This window comes from Kryptolebias marmoratus, linkage group LG22 (genome assembly GCF_001649575.2).
Source record: "Kryptolebias marmoratus isolate JLee-2015 linkage group LG22, ASM164957v2, whole genome shotgun sequence".
Lineage (NCBI taxonomy): Eukaryota > Metazoa > Chordata > Actinopteri > Cyprinodontiformes > Rivulidae > Kryptolebias > Kryptolebias marmoratus.
In genome coordinates this window covers 11,309,889-11,327,282 of record NC_051451.1, presented here as the reverse complement: position 1 = coordinate 11,327,282, position 17,394 = coordinate 11,309,889, and the positions used below count along the sequence as shown (strand labels likewise).

General features: G+C 40.1%; 2 protein-coding genes across 3 annotated transcripts in view; both read right to left on the bottom strand.

The window, feature by feature from the left end:
* slc18a2 (solute carrier family 18 member 2) overlaps positions 1–753 on the bottom strand; it is a 28,188-nt gene extending 27,435 nt beyond the window's left edge. The window contains exons 1-2 of one of the 2 annotated variants that reach the window (XM_017421644.3): positions 462–753; positions 176–358 (exon numbers count right to left, since the gene is read on the bottom strand). In XM_017421644.3, coding sequence (XP_017277133.1) covers positions 176–308 — 133 coding nt within the window. In that variant the 5' untranslated portion in view covers positions 309–358; positions 462–753. Of the gene's footprint in view, positions 1–175; positions 359–461 lie in introns of those variants that run through there. The other variant, XM_037973377.1, reaches the window with a different exon arrangement.
* Positions 754–4,707: 3,954 nt separating this feature from the next.
* On the bottom strand, positions 4,708–15,898 carry kcnk18 (potassium channel, subfamily K, member 18). The gene is made up of 3 exons (XM_017421657.3): positions 14,803–15,898; positions 13,180–13,320; positions 4,708–8,301 (listed from the first exon to the last, which is right to left on the bottom strand). The coding sequence occupies exons 1-3, from the start codon at positions 15,068–15,070 to the stop codon at positions 7,475–7,477; spliced, it is 1,236 nt and encodes a 411-aa protein (XP_017277146.1). The 5' UTR covers positions 15,071–15,898; the 3' UTR covers positions 4,708–7,474.
* Between the last annotated feature and the right edge of the window lie 1,496 nt (positions 15,899–17,394).

The window sequence follows — 17,394 nt, the reverse complement described above, 5'->3', positions numbered from 1 at the left end:
GTCTGAAGTCTTTTGGATTGGAATTTAAACCAAATCCAGAGCTGAAATTTGATGTTTGGTCAGGTAATTTTACAATATATGAGTTGAAGGGGCTGCGTTTGGATGAAGTAACTTTCAAAGAAAGACGTGTAAAAGAAAAAAAAAAAACTTTGCAGGGCTGCAGGAGTGCACCTACCGACCACAGTCAGCAGCATGTTATCCAGAAGCAGAGCGACAAAAACAATGAAGAGAATCAGTTTCCTGGACTGTCTCTCCTCTCTTAGCCATTTGAGCAAATTAAACTGCCGGAGCGCGTCCAGTCCCCCCATGGTGTTAGTCCTGAAAGGAGCTCTGCAGCATGGAAAAAAGGCAGGTCCTCCTGAGGAGAGAGAGACAGACGGGTCAGCAGCGGGTCATTCACTCTGAAATCTCCTGAAAGATGTTGGAAGTTATAGTGAAGACAGAAACAGAGGAAGTCCTACCTCAGGGGAGCATGGACCAGCAGCAGCAGTAGCAGCAGAGATGATGAGAGGAGGAGGAGGAGAGGAAGCCTTTCTACTGACTGGACCCACTGCTGACGTCACCCCCCTCCCCTCCTTTATGTTTACATCCCCGTCAGACCTGTCTTCAAACAGTCAAAGCAGAGATCCTGCATCAGAGCACAATAATACAGTTTAAACAATGAGCCTGAGAGAGCAAACAGGGCAGGACTCATGAACTACGTAAAGGTCATTCAGACCGCTGTACTAACACAGCACCCAACAGAAACCAACCAGAGCAGTCATCTGTGTGCTTTAGGAGCAATTCAAGAAAAGCAAAACATATATTTAATCCTATTCTACACACAGTACATCTTATCCTAAACAAAGATACCATGATAATTGAATAAATCATTAAAATAGGCTAAGAATAATACTTATAGTTCTGCCAAAATGTAAAAAAAGTAAAGTTTTCAGACTTAATTTATTCAATAAGGGTGCTGTTACATTAATATTGAAGCTAATTATCCCTATCTGCTCATTATTCTTCTGTTTCTGTCTCAGTTTTGAAAAAAAAAAACCCATCAAAACGAGCAGCTTGATCCAGAACAGTATGCTATGACTTTTTGTACATTGTACAGGATAGACAAAACTTGTAAAGAAAAAAAAAACAAATCTCCAAAAACAACAATGAGATTTGGACTCCATAGCTCAGACAGAAGAAACATCATTTAAAGTTTAAACTAGACACAGAAAGTTGAACTTCACATGTCTGAACTGACATTTTGACATTTTATGCTGTTTTTGTTTTTTTGACACACTGATTTTTAGAGGTTTTACTATTGAACGTTCATCTTAGAGTTTGACAAAGTTACAAACTAAATTTTAAGCTGTCTAAACTGTCTAAAAGTTTTGCAGACAACTTATTCCCACCAACTTTAAACTCCTTTTACATCAAATTGTCAATATTTTTGTCTTCTTTTATACAGTTACTTCTCACTGCTATAAGATTCTCAGTTTTCCTCAGAGTGCAGAATGCTCACCTCCATACTCTCATTGACTTCCATCGTATCTAAGCTCAGAGTTTTGTCTTCAAAACTGGAAGAGAGGTGTCTTTTTAACTTCTCGTATCTCCTACATAAAACACTAAAGACATTAAAAAAAATGACGTGTGTTGATGATCCACTTCTGCCTCTTACACTTTCTCATTACAACTTATAGTTTTTCACACAGTGGCTGTTTGAGGCTTACTTTCTACTCTGAGTTTCTATCTGCCTGTCTTACCAGGAGCGCTGTCAGGAGTGGCAAACAGGTGTGTGGTTACCACGGCGACCACAAATGAAGCAGCATCTTTACTCAGACGATTCAACGTTCCAACGAAACCACGGGTTTGCTGATGAGGTTCTCCTTGTTTTTAAGACTTGATTTAAAATAACTACGTGACATACGTGTAGCCAGGTGTGGTTTTTTGATACTTTGCAGTTCCACTTTGTCACAGGACGCGTTTGATTTCTGAATTACTGAATAAAACTGCATTTTAAAATTTTTTTTAAATCTAGCAGCCTGACTTTTTATTGCTGTGAAAACGGTGTCACCTGCTGGTGTGCCCATGGCATGACAGGTTTAAGGAAAAAAACTAACAGTGACCATAAAACTGTGGGGTGGTGAGCTGAAACCTCACAGCAGGAAGATTATTGGTTCAAACCTTCTGCCTGACCTGGGCTTCTCTGTGAGCGGTTCCATGTTCTGAGAAAGTGGAACAATAACTGTGTTAGGTCCTAATAGAACCTAACTTGGCTCTAGAGGCGAATGGTAGCATGTAACCTGGGCAACTGATTTTGAGCATCTTTTCTCTGTGTTTGGAACACAATTTAAAGAGATTTGCAGGTGCTGGCTGACCCGGACCTCCTGGTTGTTTCTGTTTCCTGAATTGGAGACAATTAGTTTGTTTCCTCAGCTCCCATGATCAGTAACTCAGTACACCTGGTATTCTTTAACTATCCTCCCAACTACACTCATCAATTTTCCATGAATAATTTGTTCTCATTTACTTAATCATGTGGGTTCCAGGGTGTTATCTACTGCTGTAGATTATAATTTATGTTATGCTGAACACATCTAGTAGTAGTAGTAGGAGGAGGAGGTGTCTGATGCAGCAGCTAGATCAGTGGTGTCTAATGCTGGTCCTGCTGGGCCACTATCCTGCATGTTTTAGTTGGTTCCCTGCGCCAACACACCTGATTCAGTGGTTAAATTACCTCTTCATATTCTGCAGAAACCTGCTAATGACACACTGATTCAAATCAGGTGTGTTGGAGCAGAGAAACGAGTAAAACCTGCAGGATAGTGGCCCTCGAGGACCAGGGTTGCTTACCTGTGTTTTAATTGGTTCTCTGCTTTGACACACCTGATTTGAATGAATGAGTGATTAACAGGCTTCTGCAGAGCTACACGTCCGGCAACAAGTGAGTTGCAGCTTGAAGCCTGTGAGTTCTGTAGCTGTGTTACAGCAGCAGCCATGTTTTGTAATGTCAATACGGTCAGACAAATTTTGGGTATAATTTTATCAAATATTTGCAAATACTGTATCACAATATTCACATCAGTTACCCGTGCAGCTCATTCTGGTCTGTTAATGTGGAATGTTATTGTCCATCTGTCCTCACATTTATCATACCAGAATATTGGCCAAACCTTTAAGCATCTCTAAATCACTACAGTGACAGATAACTATCTGAATAACTTGCACACAATGTCAATTTTCATTTGACTGCAACGTTGTCACATATAGTTGACCTTTTTTCAAGTTCACAGAACATATTAAAGCTAGAATAGCATATCTATATTAAAAAAAAATAGACTAAAACAAGATTCTCAAACCATAATCTCACCCAGGGCACCAAAATGGCTAGAGCCAGCACTGAGTGCACGTGTTTATCTGGTCTGAATGTCACATATTTTCATCTAACTGGCTTCAGTTTCACAGATGATCTTTGAGTTTTGACAACAGCACCATCTGCTGCTGAGTTGATAATACTGCAGCGCACTAATGATTCTTTAATGCATGCTTGGTTGTACTGGAAACGGTGTCTTGCAGAAATGAATGTATCGTGACAAGGAGCTGAAAACCGTCACCGATGTAGTACCTAATGAGACAATAAGCTATCACACTTTCCTCCTCCATGCTACATGATGGGAAACATACGTGCAGATACCATTTATCTTTTAACTGATTTTTCTTTTTTTTAAACCAAACAGTTTCTTCAATGTAGTTAGTATTATTGTCTCTATGAACTCACAACCAGCTCTCCATGGTGTCTCTTTGGAAGGGTGGAAGAGGTGGCCAGAACACACGGAGAACTCTGGAAACGTTGACCTAAAGAGAAGAATCTATTGCACCACTCAACAAAAGAAACACCTCGACATCCCCATCTGGGCTTCCCCAAGTGTTTAAATGGATAGCAGTCTAGGTGCATGTACACATGTGACTTTGAAGAAAGTAGTAAAGAATTCTCTAAAATATTTTCTCACTCTCTCATTAGTCAGGCATTTGGCAAACTGAGAGAATTTTGGGAATCCTAACTGACCTGAAGTCAGGAAGGTTTAGTGGGATTAAATGTCAGACAGTGAGGGGGGAAAAAAGGGTTAAACGTATGTAAACATCTGGTTTCTCAAAAAAAAAAGAAAAAAAAAAAAGAAAAAACTTGACTTTTATTCTGAAGCTGAAAACTTTATTCTGTCTTGGTGGAGCATACCTCCACCTCTTTGGGCTCTCTTCCACCTGCTTCCTACTCTGATCACGGATCAGTGTCGTCTGCTAACATCACAGCCCATGTGGACTCCTTCCTGACCTCATTTGGATTTTAATCCAACTAGAAAAGAGTGAACTGTAATTTAACTGGATTAAACTGGCCGGGATTAGATTTTTAAATAGAACCTGTTTGGTTTTTTTTTCTGCACAGAACCCTGAGATGACTTGTTATGAAATATTGCGATACTAAGCCAAAGTTAGTCTTAGTAAATTATTTGTGTGCATCCTTTTACTTACTGGTTTTAGAGGTTACCATAACTGCGGACAAAAAACTGCTATCCATGTTAAAATGCAACTAAAGGCATTGTGTTTAGGATTACTTTACTAAGTTTGTTGTAAAGCACAAACCAGATCTGAACAATATATGGCTTCTGTTTTGAAATGAAAAACCTCACTAAGGAAAAGCCTGGACACACAACTGGATGCTATATCAGGAAAAAAGAGAGGAAAGATAAAGTGGGGATAAGGTTTATTCTTTCAAAGATTAGCATTCAAAGCAGAGATTACAGAAAGAGGCAATTTAAACTGATAATTACTCTCAGTAATGGTGCAATGGGATCAGAGTGACCTCACGCCTTATGCACACAACTTAATTCTCCGTTTTGCATCATACTGAGCAGGTTTTACAGAACTGTTTAACTAATTACAGCTAAATTAAACCTTATTCAAGTTAAATGTTTCCATAAATAGGAGAAAACTCTTCATAAAGAAAAAAAAAACATCCTAGATTAACAAAATAGTTACAGAACTAAGGGGAAAAAAAGAAAATTTCACACTCTTGTATCCACCTATAACAAAGTGTAAATAATGTCAAAAGTTACACACAAAGCTCAAAATTTGTTTTGGGATTTTCTTAGAGAAGAAATTTCTTTCAGTACTTTTGTTTTGTGACAAGACTCTAAAAAAGAATTGATTTGCATTATTATAATCATGCTATTACTTGTTTTTAGGCTGTTAACATCATTTTTCACTAAAGACTTGATGATTTGTTACAGTAAAACAGTGATCCAATGTCAGTGCAATAATCAGTTTTTTCACAGCTAAATTTGAGTTGCATAGTGTCTTCAGCAGATACAGTAATAAATATTTGAGATGCTAATTTATCTGAGCTATGAGACTGGAGGAAAGTGCCATAATAGCTATCAAAATATGCAATTATTTAGTGTTTATATTTGAATCTTTTTGTATATGTGTATCATCTATGATAAAAAAAACACTGAATACATATTACTCATTACCAAAAGTAATAATAAGTCATAATTTGTCATTTATGAGCGAAATCAGCAAAGTCATGTTTTATTGCCAACAATTACGAGTTGTTTGTTTACATTCGAACAATGATAAGTTCACTTTGGACAGTCTTGGCGCGACAGATGTAAATAATCCCCGGATGTAAACAGAGTCAGAGTGAGAACAATGTAATTAGACGCCAGAGAGAAAAGGTAAAGTTCTTCTTCTGAAAAGAAACTGTGACATTTTGGGGGAGGAAATGGGATTGGTGAAAAGCATTAAAGCAGAAGTTGGGGCTAAGATCAGATGTAAATGGGCTGTGATGAAATATTCCAAACTATTTAAAGTACCAAATTTTGTTGTAAACAAAGGAAAGAAATATTTGCTGTTTTCTAACGCAATTTTTTTTACACAAGCTCTGATGAGTTTGAATTAAATTAACCCCCTGACATTCATTTATTGATGTAGAAACTGTGTTAGACACATACAAATTCTATTCCAAAACATTAAAAGAATTACATATTTTGACAGCTATTATGGCTTTAAATGTAAACTTTAATTAAAAATGTAATAATAAAAACTAATAAATGATTCGTCCTGAGTGCTGAACAGCGGGACTTCCTTTCCTGTTCCAAAAGACATCTTCAAGAATCTAAATAAGTCCATTTGCCTCTTATTAAAGCTCGTAGTCAAGTCAAGTATATTTGTTTTGCACATCTTATATGGCAAACAAACTCAGTGTGCTTAAAAAAGAAAAATAAGAACACAAAAAATATACAATTAAAACAACAATGCATTTCTGAAGTAAACATTTTAGGCTTGACTGAAAGTTTAGGATAAAACATGTTTTCAGTTCATTTTTGAGATAAGACACTGTTAATCTGGTCCAGAGTTCTTGTGACAGAGTTCCAGAGAACTGAACCATATTCACTAAAAGCCCTATGAGTGAATTTTGAATTTACTTTTAGTACGACAGGAAGTCTTTTGCTTGATGACCTTAAGGGTCTATCTGGAGTGTATCTGGTCGGCATTGCAACATAGGAATGAGTCGGGCCATTTAAGGCTTTAAAAACATTAAGAAGAATTACCATTCTTGAATGACTGAATCTTTACCACTATTTTGCCTTAAACAATTGACACTTGATGAACTCTTTTGACAAAGTGTAGGAAAACTTTGTCATGTTTTGCAGTTAGCATTAAAAAGAAAAATGAGCAGTTCATCTCCTGTTCTATACCACCATCACTAGTGAACTACACTCCCAAATCCCTGAACTCCTCCTCTTGAGGGAAAGACTCACCTCACCCCTGATGCAGAGGAAGCATTCCACCCTTTTCCGGTTAGGCTTCATGGAGCTGACTCTCACCATAGCCGCCTCACACTCAAATGCAAACTGCCCTGGTACACACTGAAGGTGTGCTTGATGATGCTTGATGGCTTGAAGGCGCAAACAGAACCACATCATCTACACACAGCAGAGATGAGACCCCGAGGCTCCCAAACCACACACCCTCCTCTCCTCTCTGAATCTGGGGTTCAACAAGTGGTCCCCTCTGCAGAATTGCTGCCATAAAGGGGTGGAGGGAGTTTCAGTACACCCATGATCCTGGGGGCTGTGTTGTCTGGGGGTGCTATGGTCTTCCATGGCAAAGTGGCCTCAAGGGATGTGTCAGACTAAGAGTGAGTCGAAGACCTAGATGGAGGAAGACCCCAACATGTTTGGACAAATTGGCCAGAGAATTATACAATCCCACTGTCTGGCAGAAAATTTCGTTGGCAAGATGTAACTAAAATATAGGCTTTATATATTTCCTTGTAAATATACCTTTCAATATCTGGATAAGTGGCACATGCACACCTATTTTTTTTTTTTTTGATCTTGCTCATGCTTATATCAACATAGACAGAATAAATAACTCATTGGTTAACAGGCTTCTGTTGAGGCCCTGCACATGATGCAGAAAACTATCCAATGATTTAGTCGTCCTCTTCATTCCTAACATTTCCCCCGCTGACGAACTTGATGCACTTACGATAGCAGCTTACGATTCTTGTTTGGCTGAGCTTGAAAGCCATCGACATGATGGTCATGCCAATAAGGATAAAAAGAGAGGTGAGAATAAAGAATTTATGATTGTTGGGTACAATGTCGCCGAATCCGATGGTCGTGAGTGTGATGAAGCAAAAGTAGTAGGAGTCAAATCCAGAGAAATCTTTTTCCCACAATGACAAAATCGAACCACCTAAGCAAATGTATGCAATTACAACAAAAATAACCAGTACAAGGGGTACATTCAACATGTCCATTCCATCCCCTAACCCTGAGAAGTCCCATATGACATATCCAGTGGATGATAAAGGCAGATGGTCAAGTTGTGGACAGGAGAGGGACCTGAGTAGTGGGCTCTTCCTCACTAAATTCTCCTTTGCAATAATTTTTTCAAAGATGTTTTTGTTGTTTTGGAGACGGATGGACTTGTGTCGCACATCTGCCTGGCTGTGCAAAACATGCCGGATGTCGAGGGGTTTGCGGATCACAACGTCATGGCCGAAAGCAAAGGTGCCGTCCTCCAGCGTTTGGAGGTCTGAATGCAGCTCTCTCCCCCGAGCCTTCCATGGTAACCAGTTACGGGAGCGGAAAGCTGTAAAGAGTTTATGGAATTTACTGTAGGTCCTGGACATCACCAAAGCAAGAAAGTCGCCCACATCAAGCATGAGGAGAAGCATGAGAGGAATCCCCACCATGGCATAGATGACACACACCACCTTACCAATTAAGGTAACTGGGAAGATCTCTCCATACCCTGCAACAACAGAGGAACACGAGACACATTAGGACACCAAATAAGGCGTAGATAAAATTATTGTAGTGAAACTGTTTAATCTCCTTGGGCTTTGCTGCTAACCACAGTACAAACTCATATGGTTTTAGGTTTATGTTCAGTAACAAACATACATTATGATGAACACTTCTTGACATGGTGGAGACATGAGATCTGTAATAACTACGTGGTATACAAGACAAGTCAATAAGCTTTTCTTTTTTTTTACTTACAGTAATGAGCAAAAACCTTAAGTCACCCAACAATTCTCATATTTTTTATTACTTAGGGTCATATTTTGCTTTCAGCGAGCCAGACTTTCCCTTAACTTTTCAAAGTGGTCCTGAGCAATAGATTTCCAAGCTTTCTGAAAATTTTTTTCTCTTTCCAGATTTCAGTCCAACTCTTACCACTTCAGAAGAATTAGATGTCTGTTTAAGCAGTATCACACAGTTTCAGACATGTATATGTAGCACCCCACTGCTCTGTCCGCTCGTAACTGGGATGAGAACTTAAACTCACTGGTGGGGTGGCTAGTCGGGTTCGTTAAGTTCTGGTAGATACCATGCAGGTTTACCTATGTTGAGTAAAATCGTACTCACTTAATTACACTACACACCTTTGGTGTAACACAAATAACTCCAGACAACCAGCTAACTGAAAATTTTCTTTTAATAAGAACTTGGGAAAAAAAACTAAATCTTTAGTTCAACACAAGTTTCACATACCCAAAATAAAATAAAGTTGCTAAAGCATTTTTTTTCTCTTCAGTTCCTTATGCCTTACTTACTTTAACTTCGTGTTTTTTATGAAAACTCTTCCTTTTAACTATTATTTTAATATAACCAGAATTCAACTTATGTCACATCAGAACTCCATACATTTACCGAAATTCACAGTTCTAAATACACAAAATCACACATGGGCCCATACTCTCTCACACACACACACTGTCCGGTACCGGTTAGGAGGTGTTTTTTTTTTCGTTGCAGGCCTGATGAAGCTAGGGTGCGATGTCTCGTACACACTCCTCTTCTCCCCGGTCTAGACAATAAACCAACTCCGACCTGCTCGCTCAGCCGACGTCCTCTCCGTCGGGATGCTTCGCGAATCCAACTTTTCCCAGAACTCCGCCACGCGAGTTGCAGGACTACTCTTCCATCCCGCTAGTGCCCGCGTCGCCACGTTAACGCTTTCCTCTCGCCACCTCGGCTCAGCCGCAGTTCTCCTCGTTTCAGCCACAGTTTTTCTCTTCGGGCATTTCGCTACCCCACGCAACCTCTGCACATCTCCGCAGCGATCTCCATCAGCTCCCTCTTTCTTCTCCTCTCCCGCGCTTCTCTCTTCTTCTTCCCATCATCCCCTTTTTTTTTCCTCTTTTTTTTTCTGTTGCGTTCACTTGTCCCTCGTTAACTTAAACTACTTTCGTAGATAAGAAAGTCAATACAGTCTTTAACGGAGGACATAATTTGTCAAACAAAAATACACTTATGTAACAACACAAGTCCCTTCTAGAAAAGCTTCGGCTTTCTGTTTTTCCCATAATTTCTCGCGTCACAACGGTACACGCTTCCCACATATATATAATCACCCCGATAACAACTTACAAAAACAATAATACAATTTTCTTGCATATATTTTCTGTGTGCATAAAACCAACCTTGTAAATATTTTGTAAATATTAGAAGGCCTTAAATGCATGGTTTGTTTAACCAGGGGTTACATATATATAGCAGGCACCTAGATTCAGGAGAAGAACCAGTGATGAGCCTATAACCAACAGGCAGCTTGGCAAAGAATCAATTATAATTTTGATGTTTAGGCACTTTTTTTTAGCAGCTTCTCATACATTTTCTTAAGCGGCATCTAAGATAAACCAACCAACTAAATTAGGTGCACCATACAAGTTGTTGGCTAATTGTTCTTTAAGTATTGCCTTGTTGCAATATTTCAATTTTCTATCTTTTAAATTCCTCTTTTGTAGATGATGATTGTAATAATACATGTTTTTCAATACACCTAATGTGAGTTTAATGGGTCTTTCCTCATCAAACCTTTCAATGTTTTATCAACTCAGAAATGCCACTGACAGGCGCAATATTATCTTGTCAAATAGGTTGATATACTTTTGAACTTTTAGCTATTTGTCAATTTAAATATGGGAAACATGGGAAAACTACTAAATGAAAATGTAAAATGAAACAAATATTGAGAGAAATCCTGCAAAAATTTAGGTAAAAAGAATCTGTTACTTTAAACTGTCAATGTGGGTAATGAAGAGATGAAAGACCATCCAACTAAAAAGACAGCCCCAGAAGCAACGGGCCTTTAAAACTTGAAGAAGCTTTTTGCGGTGATGTAAAAAAAATTCTTCTATGTAAATGCTTTGCTTTATGAGGGATATGGGCTTCCTGTTGCTGCTAAACCATTAGCCATTAGCTGACATCCTTCCAGCACTTATCAAGCATCTTAACCCTCCTGTGGCCCTTGGGTCAAATGGACATGAAGTTACAAGGGCTTCTCTTCCTCTCTTCAGTTACGAGGGCTTCAGGAGGATTAATGTAAAGACGTAGCAGTGCATCTTCACTAGGTTGTTACACATTGATTTGTTTAATTCTTATGGAGACGATGAGTGCTCCAAGAAAATATGTATCGGAACAACTGAAGAGGAAAGCGTTCTGAGTTATTGTATAGGACCCTGCTGGATGATTTGTGAACTCTTCCTTTTTGTTTACTTAAGTCATCTCCCAGTTTTCCTCCCCACTGATTTACTTCCAAATGGTGTATCATATTGGACAAATGTCGGGGCCTTCTAAATATTCAGAAAAGATAAAAAAAATGGGCCTAACAATTAAAAACAGAGTGAGTAAATAATTTTAAAAAATAATAATTATTTTCAGAAGTTGTAGTTTTTTTTATTTTAGTTTTCTGAGCACTGGACATTGGAATAGTTTTGTGCTTGGGAAAGAAAAAGTAAAATTGACCAATCAGAATTTTTATGCATGTAGTCTCTGGGCAGAATGTCCTCCAGCCATGGTATTTAGTTTCTTTTTGCCAGAACTTTCAGATCATTAAAACAAACAAGATAGTAATGAGTCTGGATCATTTTAGTCAATGAGCATTTTTTTGGACTTTCCCACAGCTCTAGTTTATTCTAGCTGATCTGCTGGCTGATTTATATCGGAGGTGTAACTAACTGAAGGCTGTAAATAAATCAGAAGGTGCTTCAACAAATTATTAGTTTCATGAAGAGTACACAACTGCAACCAACTTCTGACATAGTTTTTTTTTTCCTCGCAAACAAATTTATTTATTTGATTTATTTCAGTTAAATTGTACAGGATATACACTATATTGCTAAAAATATTCAAATCATTGAATCATTGGTGTGCGCTTGTTTTTCAGGAGTTGGGCTCGGCTGCTTAGTTCCAGTGAAGGACACTCCTAATGTTTCAGCATACCGAGACATTTCGGACAATTTCATGCTCCCAACTATGTGGGAATAGTTTGGGGATGACCTCTTCCTGTTCCAACATGAGTGCACAAAGCAAGGTCCATAAAGAGATGGATGAGGGAGTTTCGTGTGGAAGAACTTGACTGGTCTGCACAGAGTCCTGACCTCAACCTGACAGAACATCTTTGGGATGAATTAGGGCAGAGACTGAGAGCCAGGCCTTCTGACCAACATCAGTGTCTGACCTCACAAATGTGCTTCTGAAAAAATGATCAAAAATTCCCATAAACACACTTCTAAACTTCGTTGAAAGCCTACCTAGATGAGTTGAAGCTGTTAGAGCTACAGGGGAGTCTAGCAAATACTTTTGGCAGTACAGTGTATGTCACAGTAAAGTGACATACACTGACCAAGACCTAAATAACCACCAGATTTACTCTTTAGTAATGGTAATGATCCTCCTCTCTCTGCATACAGTTGACTGTGTTGAACAGCTAGAATCCTCCATCTGACAAGAATGGGACAACATTCCCTCCAAAACCTCCAGCAGCTGCTTTCCTCGGCTCCTAGATGTTTACAGATTGATGTTGAAAGAAGAGGGGATGCTTCACAGAGAGAAACCTGGCTTTGAGATGTGTTGATGCCATCAAATTTAAAATTACTTCCAACTTCTTAGATTCAACGTTTGACATGTTTACTGTTTCATTGTGAATAAAATATGAGTTTAAGAGATCTGTAAATCATTGTATTCTGTTTCATTGACATTTTACACAACACTTCAACTTTGCCGGAATTGGGGTTGTAGATTAACTAAACTAGAACATCTCAACCAAATGAACACAGAATAGTCAGCTCATATGTCTGACCATCAATCCCATTAGAAGAAGAACTGCACACCAGTTCCTGGACAGAGTTGTTGCTTCATATTGACATCTATTACCCTCATAAATCTATCTTGCTACTGTTGCATGCATCCAAATGAGTTGTATTGATTGCAACACATAAACAGCCATCAGTGATCCCGATGCCTCCAAATCAAACAAAGCAGTTGATCATCTTCGGTGTCATCTACTCTCTGGCATCATGGCGGGAGCGGGGAGTGCAGTCGAGACAATCCTCAAAATAATAATAAATTCTCCAGTTTCTTTAGAGATCTCAGCGAAACAAGTGGAAATGCTTAAGACAAGACAACTAGACATTAAAAAGTCAAAGAGCAGCAGAAATGCTTTATTAGCAGCTGATGATCATGATGGTTCTTGTCAGGTTTTGATTTTTTTGCTTTGACATTTTTATTGTTACTTAAATAAGTATGGACACAGGATGGCACTGTTACTCTCACTCATTAAAATAATTTAGCACAACACACACACACACAAATATGTACATACACGTCTGCTGACACTTACCAACTGTTGTGAAAACAGTGCAGGAGAACAACAGGGATTCAGAAAAGCTCCATCTGTCGGGACTCTGGGACCATATTGATTTGAACCCTTTCATCTTCCTCGTCACATTCTTCACTACCTCTGTTGTGTTGGAGCCGTTGCCTTAAAGTAGGGAAAAAAAAAAAAACATTAAGTGAGAAATGCAGTGCTGTCCATAACACAATCAGACCAATCAGATGTCCATAACACAATGCAGTGCCACCTGAGGCCTGAAGATCCCAGGCAACCAGTTCTGACTTTGGCCTTGTTCACTGTGCACTGATTTCTTCAGATTCAGATTCTTTTTTTTGAACTTGAAGTGATGGCATATTCAAAGCCTTCCCATGAAACATTATTTGAAACTGTGCCACTACTTTTAAACACAGGTTTGTTGCAGACTGGTGAACCTCTGCCCATCTTTACTTCTGAGAGATTCGGCTTCTCTAAAATGCTTTTTATACCCAGTCCTCTGACCTGTTGAAAATTAAACTAATTAGTCGCAAAATGCTCTAAGCACTTGTTGCCTGTCCCAACCTTTTGAGTTGTGTTGCTGCCATCTAGTTAAAAATGACCTTTTTCTTCTTCTATTTCTTTCAGCTGTTCTGTTTTCAGGGGTCGCCACAGTGAGTCATCTTCCTCCATCTAGCTCTGTCTTCTGCGTCCTCTGTCCTCACTCCAACTACCTCCATGTCCTCTCTAACTGCATCTCTAACATCCTTCTACCCATATACCCACTGTCCCTCCTCTGCGCATGTCCAAACCATCTCAGTCTGGCCTCTCTAACTTTATGTCCCAGTCCTTCTACCCTCAGTCCTACACTCTTGCCTTTCCTCCTCTCCCTCTGTCTCCTGGCACGTTTCCCTCTTCGTGGTCTTCGACTAAAAGCAGCACAACTTCCGTCGGCACCCTGTTTGTCAACATCACCGGCAGCGGTCGTCGTTAACCCAAGCCTCGACTGATCCGTTACGGTGTCGCTTGGATGAACTCACATGTTAGTTTTGGCAGAAGTGTTTTACGAGGGGATGCTCTTTCCTGACACAGCCCTCACCATTTACCCGGGCTTGGGACCGGCACAAGAGATACACTGGCTTTAGTGGTACAATTTTCTATTTACAATGCCTGATATGTTCCATAAAATATATAATATGGGTTTGTGAGATTTGCAAATCGATGCATTTTGTTTTCATTCATATTTTACCCAACTTTTTTAGAACTGGGGTCTTATTTACAGTTGAAATGACTTCACAAGAACACCAATATGAATCAAATCCCAAATAAGTCCAGCAGCAAGCAGCAACACAAACCTCTCCTTTAAATGGTGCAGACTCTAAGCCAGGGGTGGCCAATCCTGGTCCTCGAGGGCCACTTACCTGCATGTTTTACTTGTTTCTCTGCTCCAACACACCTGATTTGAATCAGTGGGTGATTAACAGGCTTCTGTAGAACAAGAAGAGGTAATTTAACCACTGAATCAGGTGTGTTGAGCAGGGAAACAAGGAAAACATGCAGAATAGTGGCCCTCGAGGACCAGGATTGGACACCCCTGCTCTAAGCTCTCCCCCACACAGGTGCTGCAGAATCAGCCGGTCGCCCGCCGGGACTTACCGGTGTCGTTCTTGACCTGCTCGACCAGCTCGGTCAGAAACGAGCGGTACTCCTCCTCGATCTGCCGCGTCCTCCACGTGCTGCGTCCTTCGATCAGCTGGAAGACGACGGCGCCGAGCATCGCGTAAATCACCAGGGTGCCGCAGAGCGTCAGGTGAGGGAAGAGCTTCCAGAACCCCGCCGCGCACGTTTTGGGCTGCTTGGACTGCTTCAGGGCGCTTCCCGTTTTCTTCGCCGACCGTGTCATCTTGTCGCTTTCCCGCGGCATCTCGTGGCTCGCCCACCCTTTCCACCACCACCCCTAGCCCTTTCGCCGTCTCGTCCGGTCGGTGTGTCGGCTGAGAGCTGCGCGCACAGCTCCAACGGAAACTCCAGCGCTGCGTAATGAGCTCTGAGAGGGCGCAGCCTGCAACTCAATTCACATCGATCCCCACTGCATCCAAGTGCCGAGCATTAGTTCAAACTATACTTTATAAATATTGTTATTGGAAAGTTTCAACTTCCTCTGAACCGAGCAGCTGACTTGTTAAAAAACAAACAAACATGAATTTGTGTTGTAGCCTATCCATCACAGTACAATCAAGGATTTGGAACCAAAGTTAAAATTATGACCCACCAAACATGAAGCTATACTGTTTTGTACTTTGCCACAGACTTTTTCAGCTTCTAAGGTAGTTTTGAGCAATATTTGAACCGACTTTCTGATTACCTTTTTAAAGTTTTTCTTTGGACATTGACTTTTTTATTTTATTTTACTCAATTACCCAGGTGGCTCATTTCACCCTAGAGCCCTGTCAGGATTTGGGGGGTTATTGTTGTTGTTCTTCATGTTTAAGTTTGGGTTTATTTGTGTCTTGTATTTTGTTGTTTGGTTGCTTTTATGTTTGGTTCTGTCTGTTTCATGTCATCATTCACTTCTCCTCAGTCAGTCTCTTGTTTTCCTGCCACGCCCATCTTCACCTGATCCTAGTTGTAATCACTCACCTGGGCCCACTAATTACCCTCTGTTTTTAAAATCTGGTCATTTCCTCCACTCACTGCTGGTTCATTGTTGCTTTGTGCGCTGTCTCGTTGGTTTCATGGCTTGCCTCGTGTTTTGCTCCTGTTAGGATTTTGATTTTTTATGTTTAGTTTTGCTGCCACGTCAGCCTTTTAATAAATCAGTTCTTTTCTGAAGATGAGTCTGCGCTCTGGGTCCGCCTCCTTCTCCACCACACGTGACAAGTCCTTTGGTCTTCAGAGGAGTCCATGGTAAACTCAAAGACTGCAAGGTGCCCAGGTTCTGTGGCTGCAAGCCCAAATTATTATTATTATTATTATTATTATTATTATTATGATCCAGGTGGTGTAGTGGTTAGAGCTGTCGCCTCCCAGCAAGAAGCTTGCAGGATCGCTTCCTGACCTGGGGCCTTCCTGGATGGAGTTTACATGTTCTCCCTGTGCTCACATGGGTTTACTCCAGGTGGTTTTCTCCCACAGACCAAAAAACCAAAACTCCAAAGAAAACATGTATATTAGGTTAATTGGTAACTAAAATGCTGTGAGTAAAAGTGTTAATGGTTGTTTGTCTCTATGTGACCTTGTGATGGACTTGCGACCTGTCCAGGGTGTCCCCCGCCTCTTGTCCAGTAAATGCTGGAGATAAACACCAGCTTCCCCTGAACAGGAGGAGGCAAATAAAGAAAACAAATGATTTTCTCCAAACACGCTGCTGTGTTTATATGACCAAAAACATCTCCACAAATCTTGCATTTTTTTTTAAAGATGCAACTTTGAAAAAGGTTCATTACAAATGTAATCAGTGGTAATGAACCTGAGGATCCGATCCCATCAGCGTGCAGACTGATAGCATTGAGAGGTAGATGAAAGACGTGGAAATTACTTGCAAACTAACCTGATATCACGTCAGTGTGTTATCAGGGTTACTATATCTAAACCATTTCAAGGTCTGAAAACTAAAATTATTTCTTTGGCAAGATTTATCTTATTAATGACCATCTGGGCCTCTGTTTAATGCCTTGTCAATAACTAAACCCTAATTAAAAAAATTGCATGATTAAAAATAATAAAGAAAAATCTATTACAAAACTGAAAGACGTGGCTTGGGTTGGGGGCTTAAAAGGTTGATTGGGTGGCCTGTTATGACACCTAAAAGTCCTTGATGCAGCTCTAAGCTGGGGCCTTCTGCTCCTGATTCTGCAGGTGCTATGGCAGGTTTTGTGGTTTTCGATACCTCGATTTCCTCTGTCCTGACTTTAGCTGCCTTTCATACAGAATCTGGTTTTTTTGTGGCTGTGGCTATCTGCAGGTGCAGTTGGTGGTGCGACCTTTGAGGCTGTAGACAGACTCCAGAAGTGCAGGTCTTGCGGTTGTTGATGGTGCAGACACAGGTGCTGAAGCGGGAAGGATTTTTTTATATTCAACACATGCTGTTACAGAATGACAGTAAAGGTGGTTGTTTAACGCACCAATTATAAGCTTCTGAGTTTGCAACAAAATATAGCATTTTTCTTTTTCAAGCTGGCTCATCCATTGTAATATAAGTGCAGTAATTTACACTTTCACATGCCTTACATTCGTGTGGCAAATTCT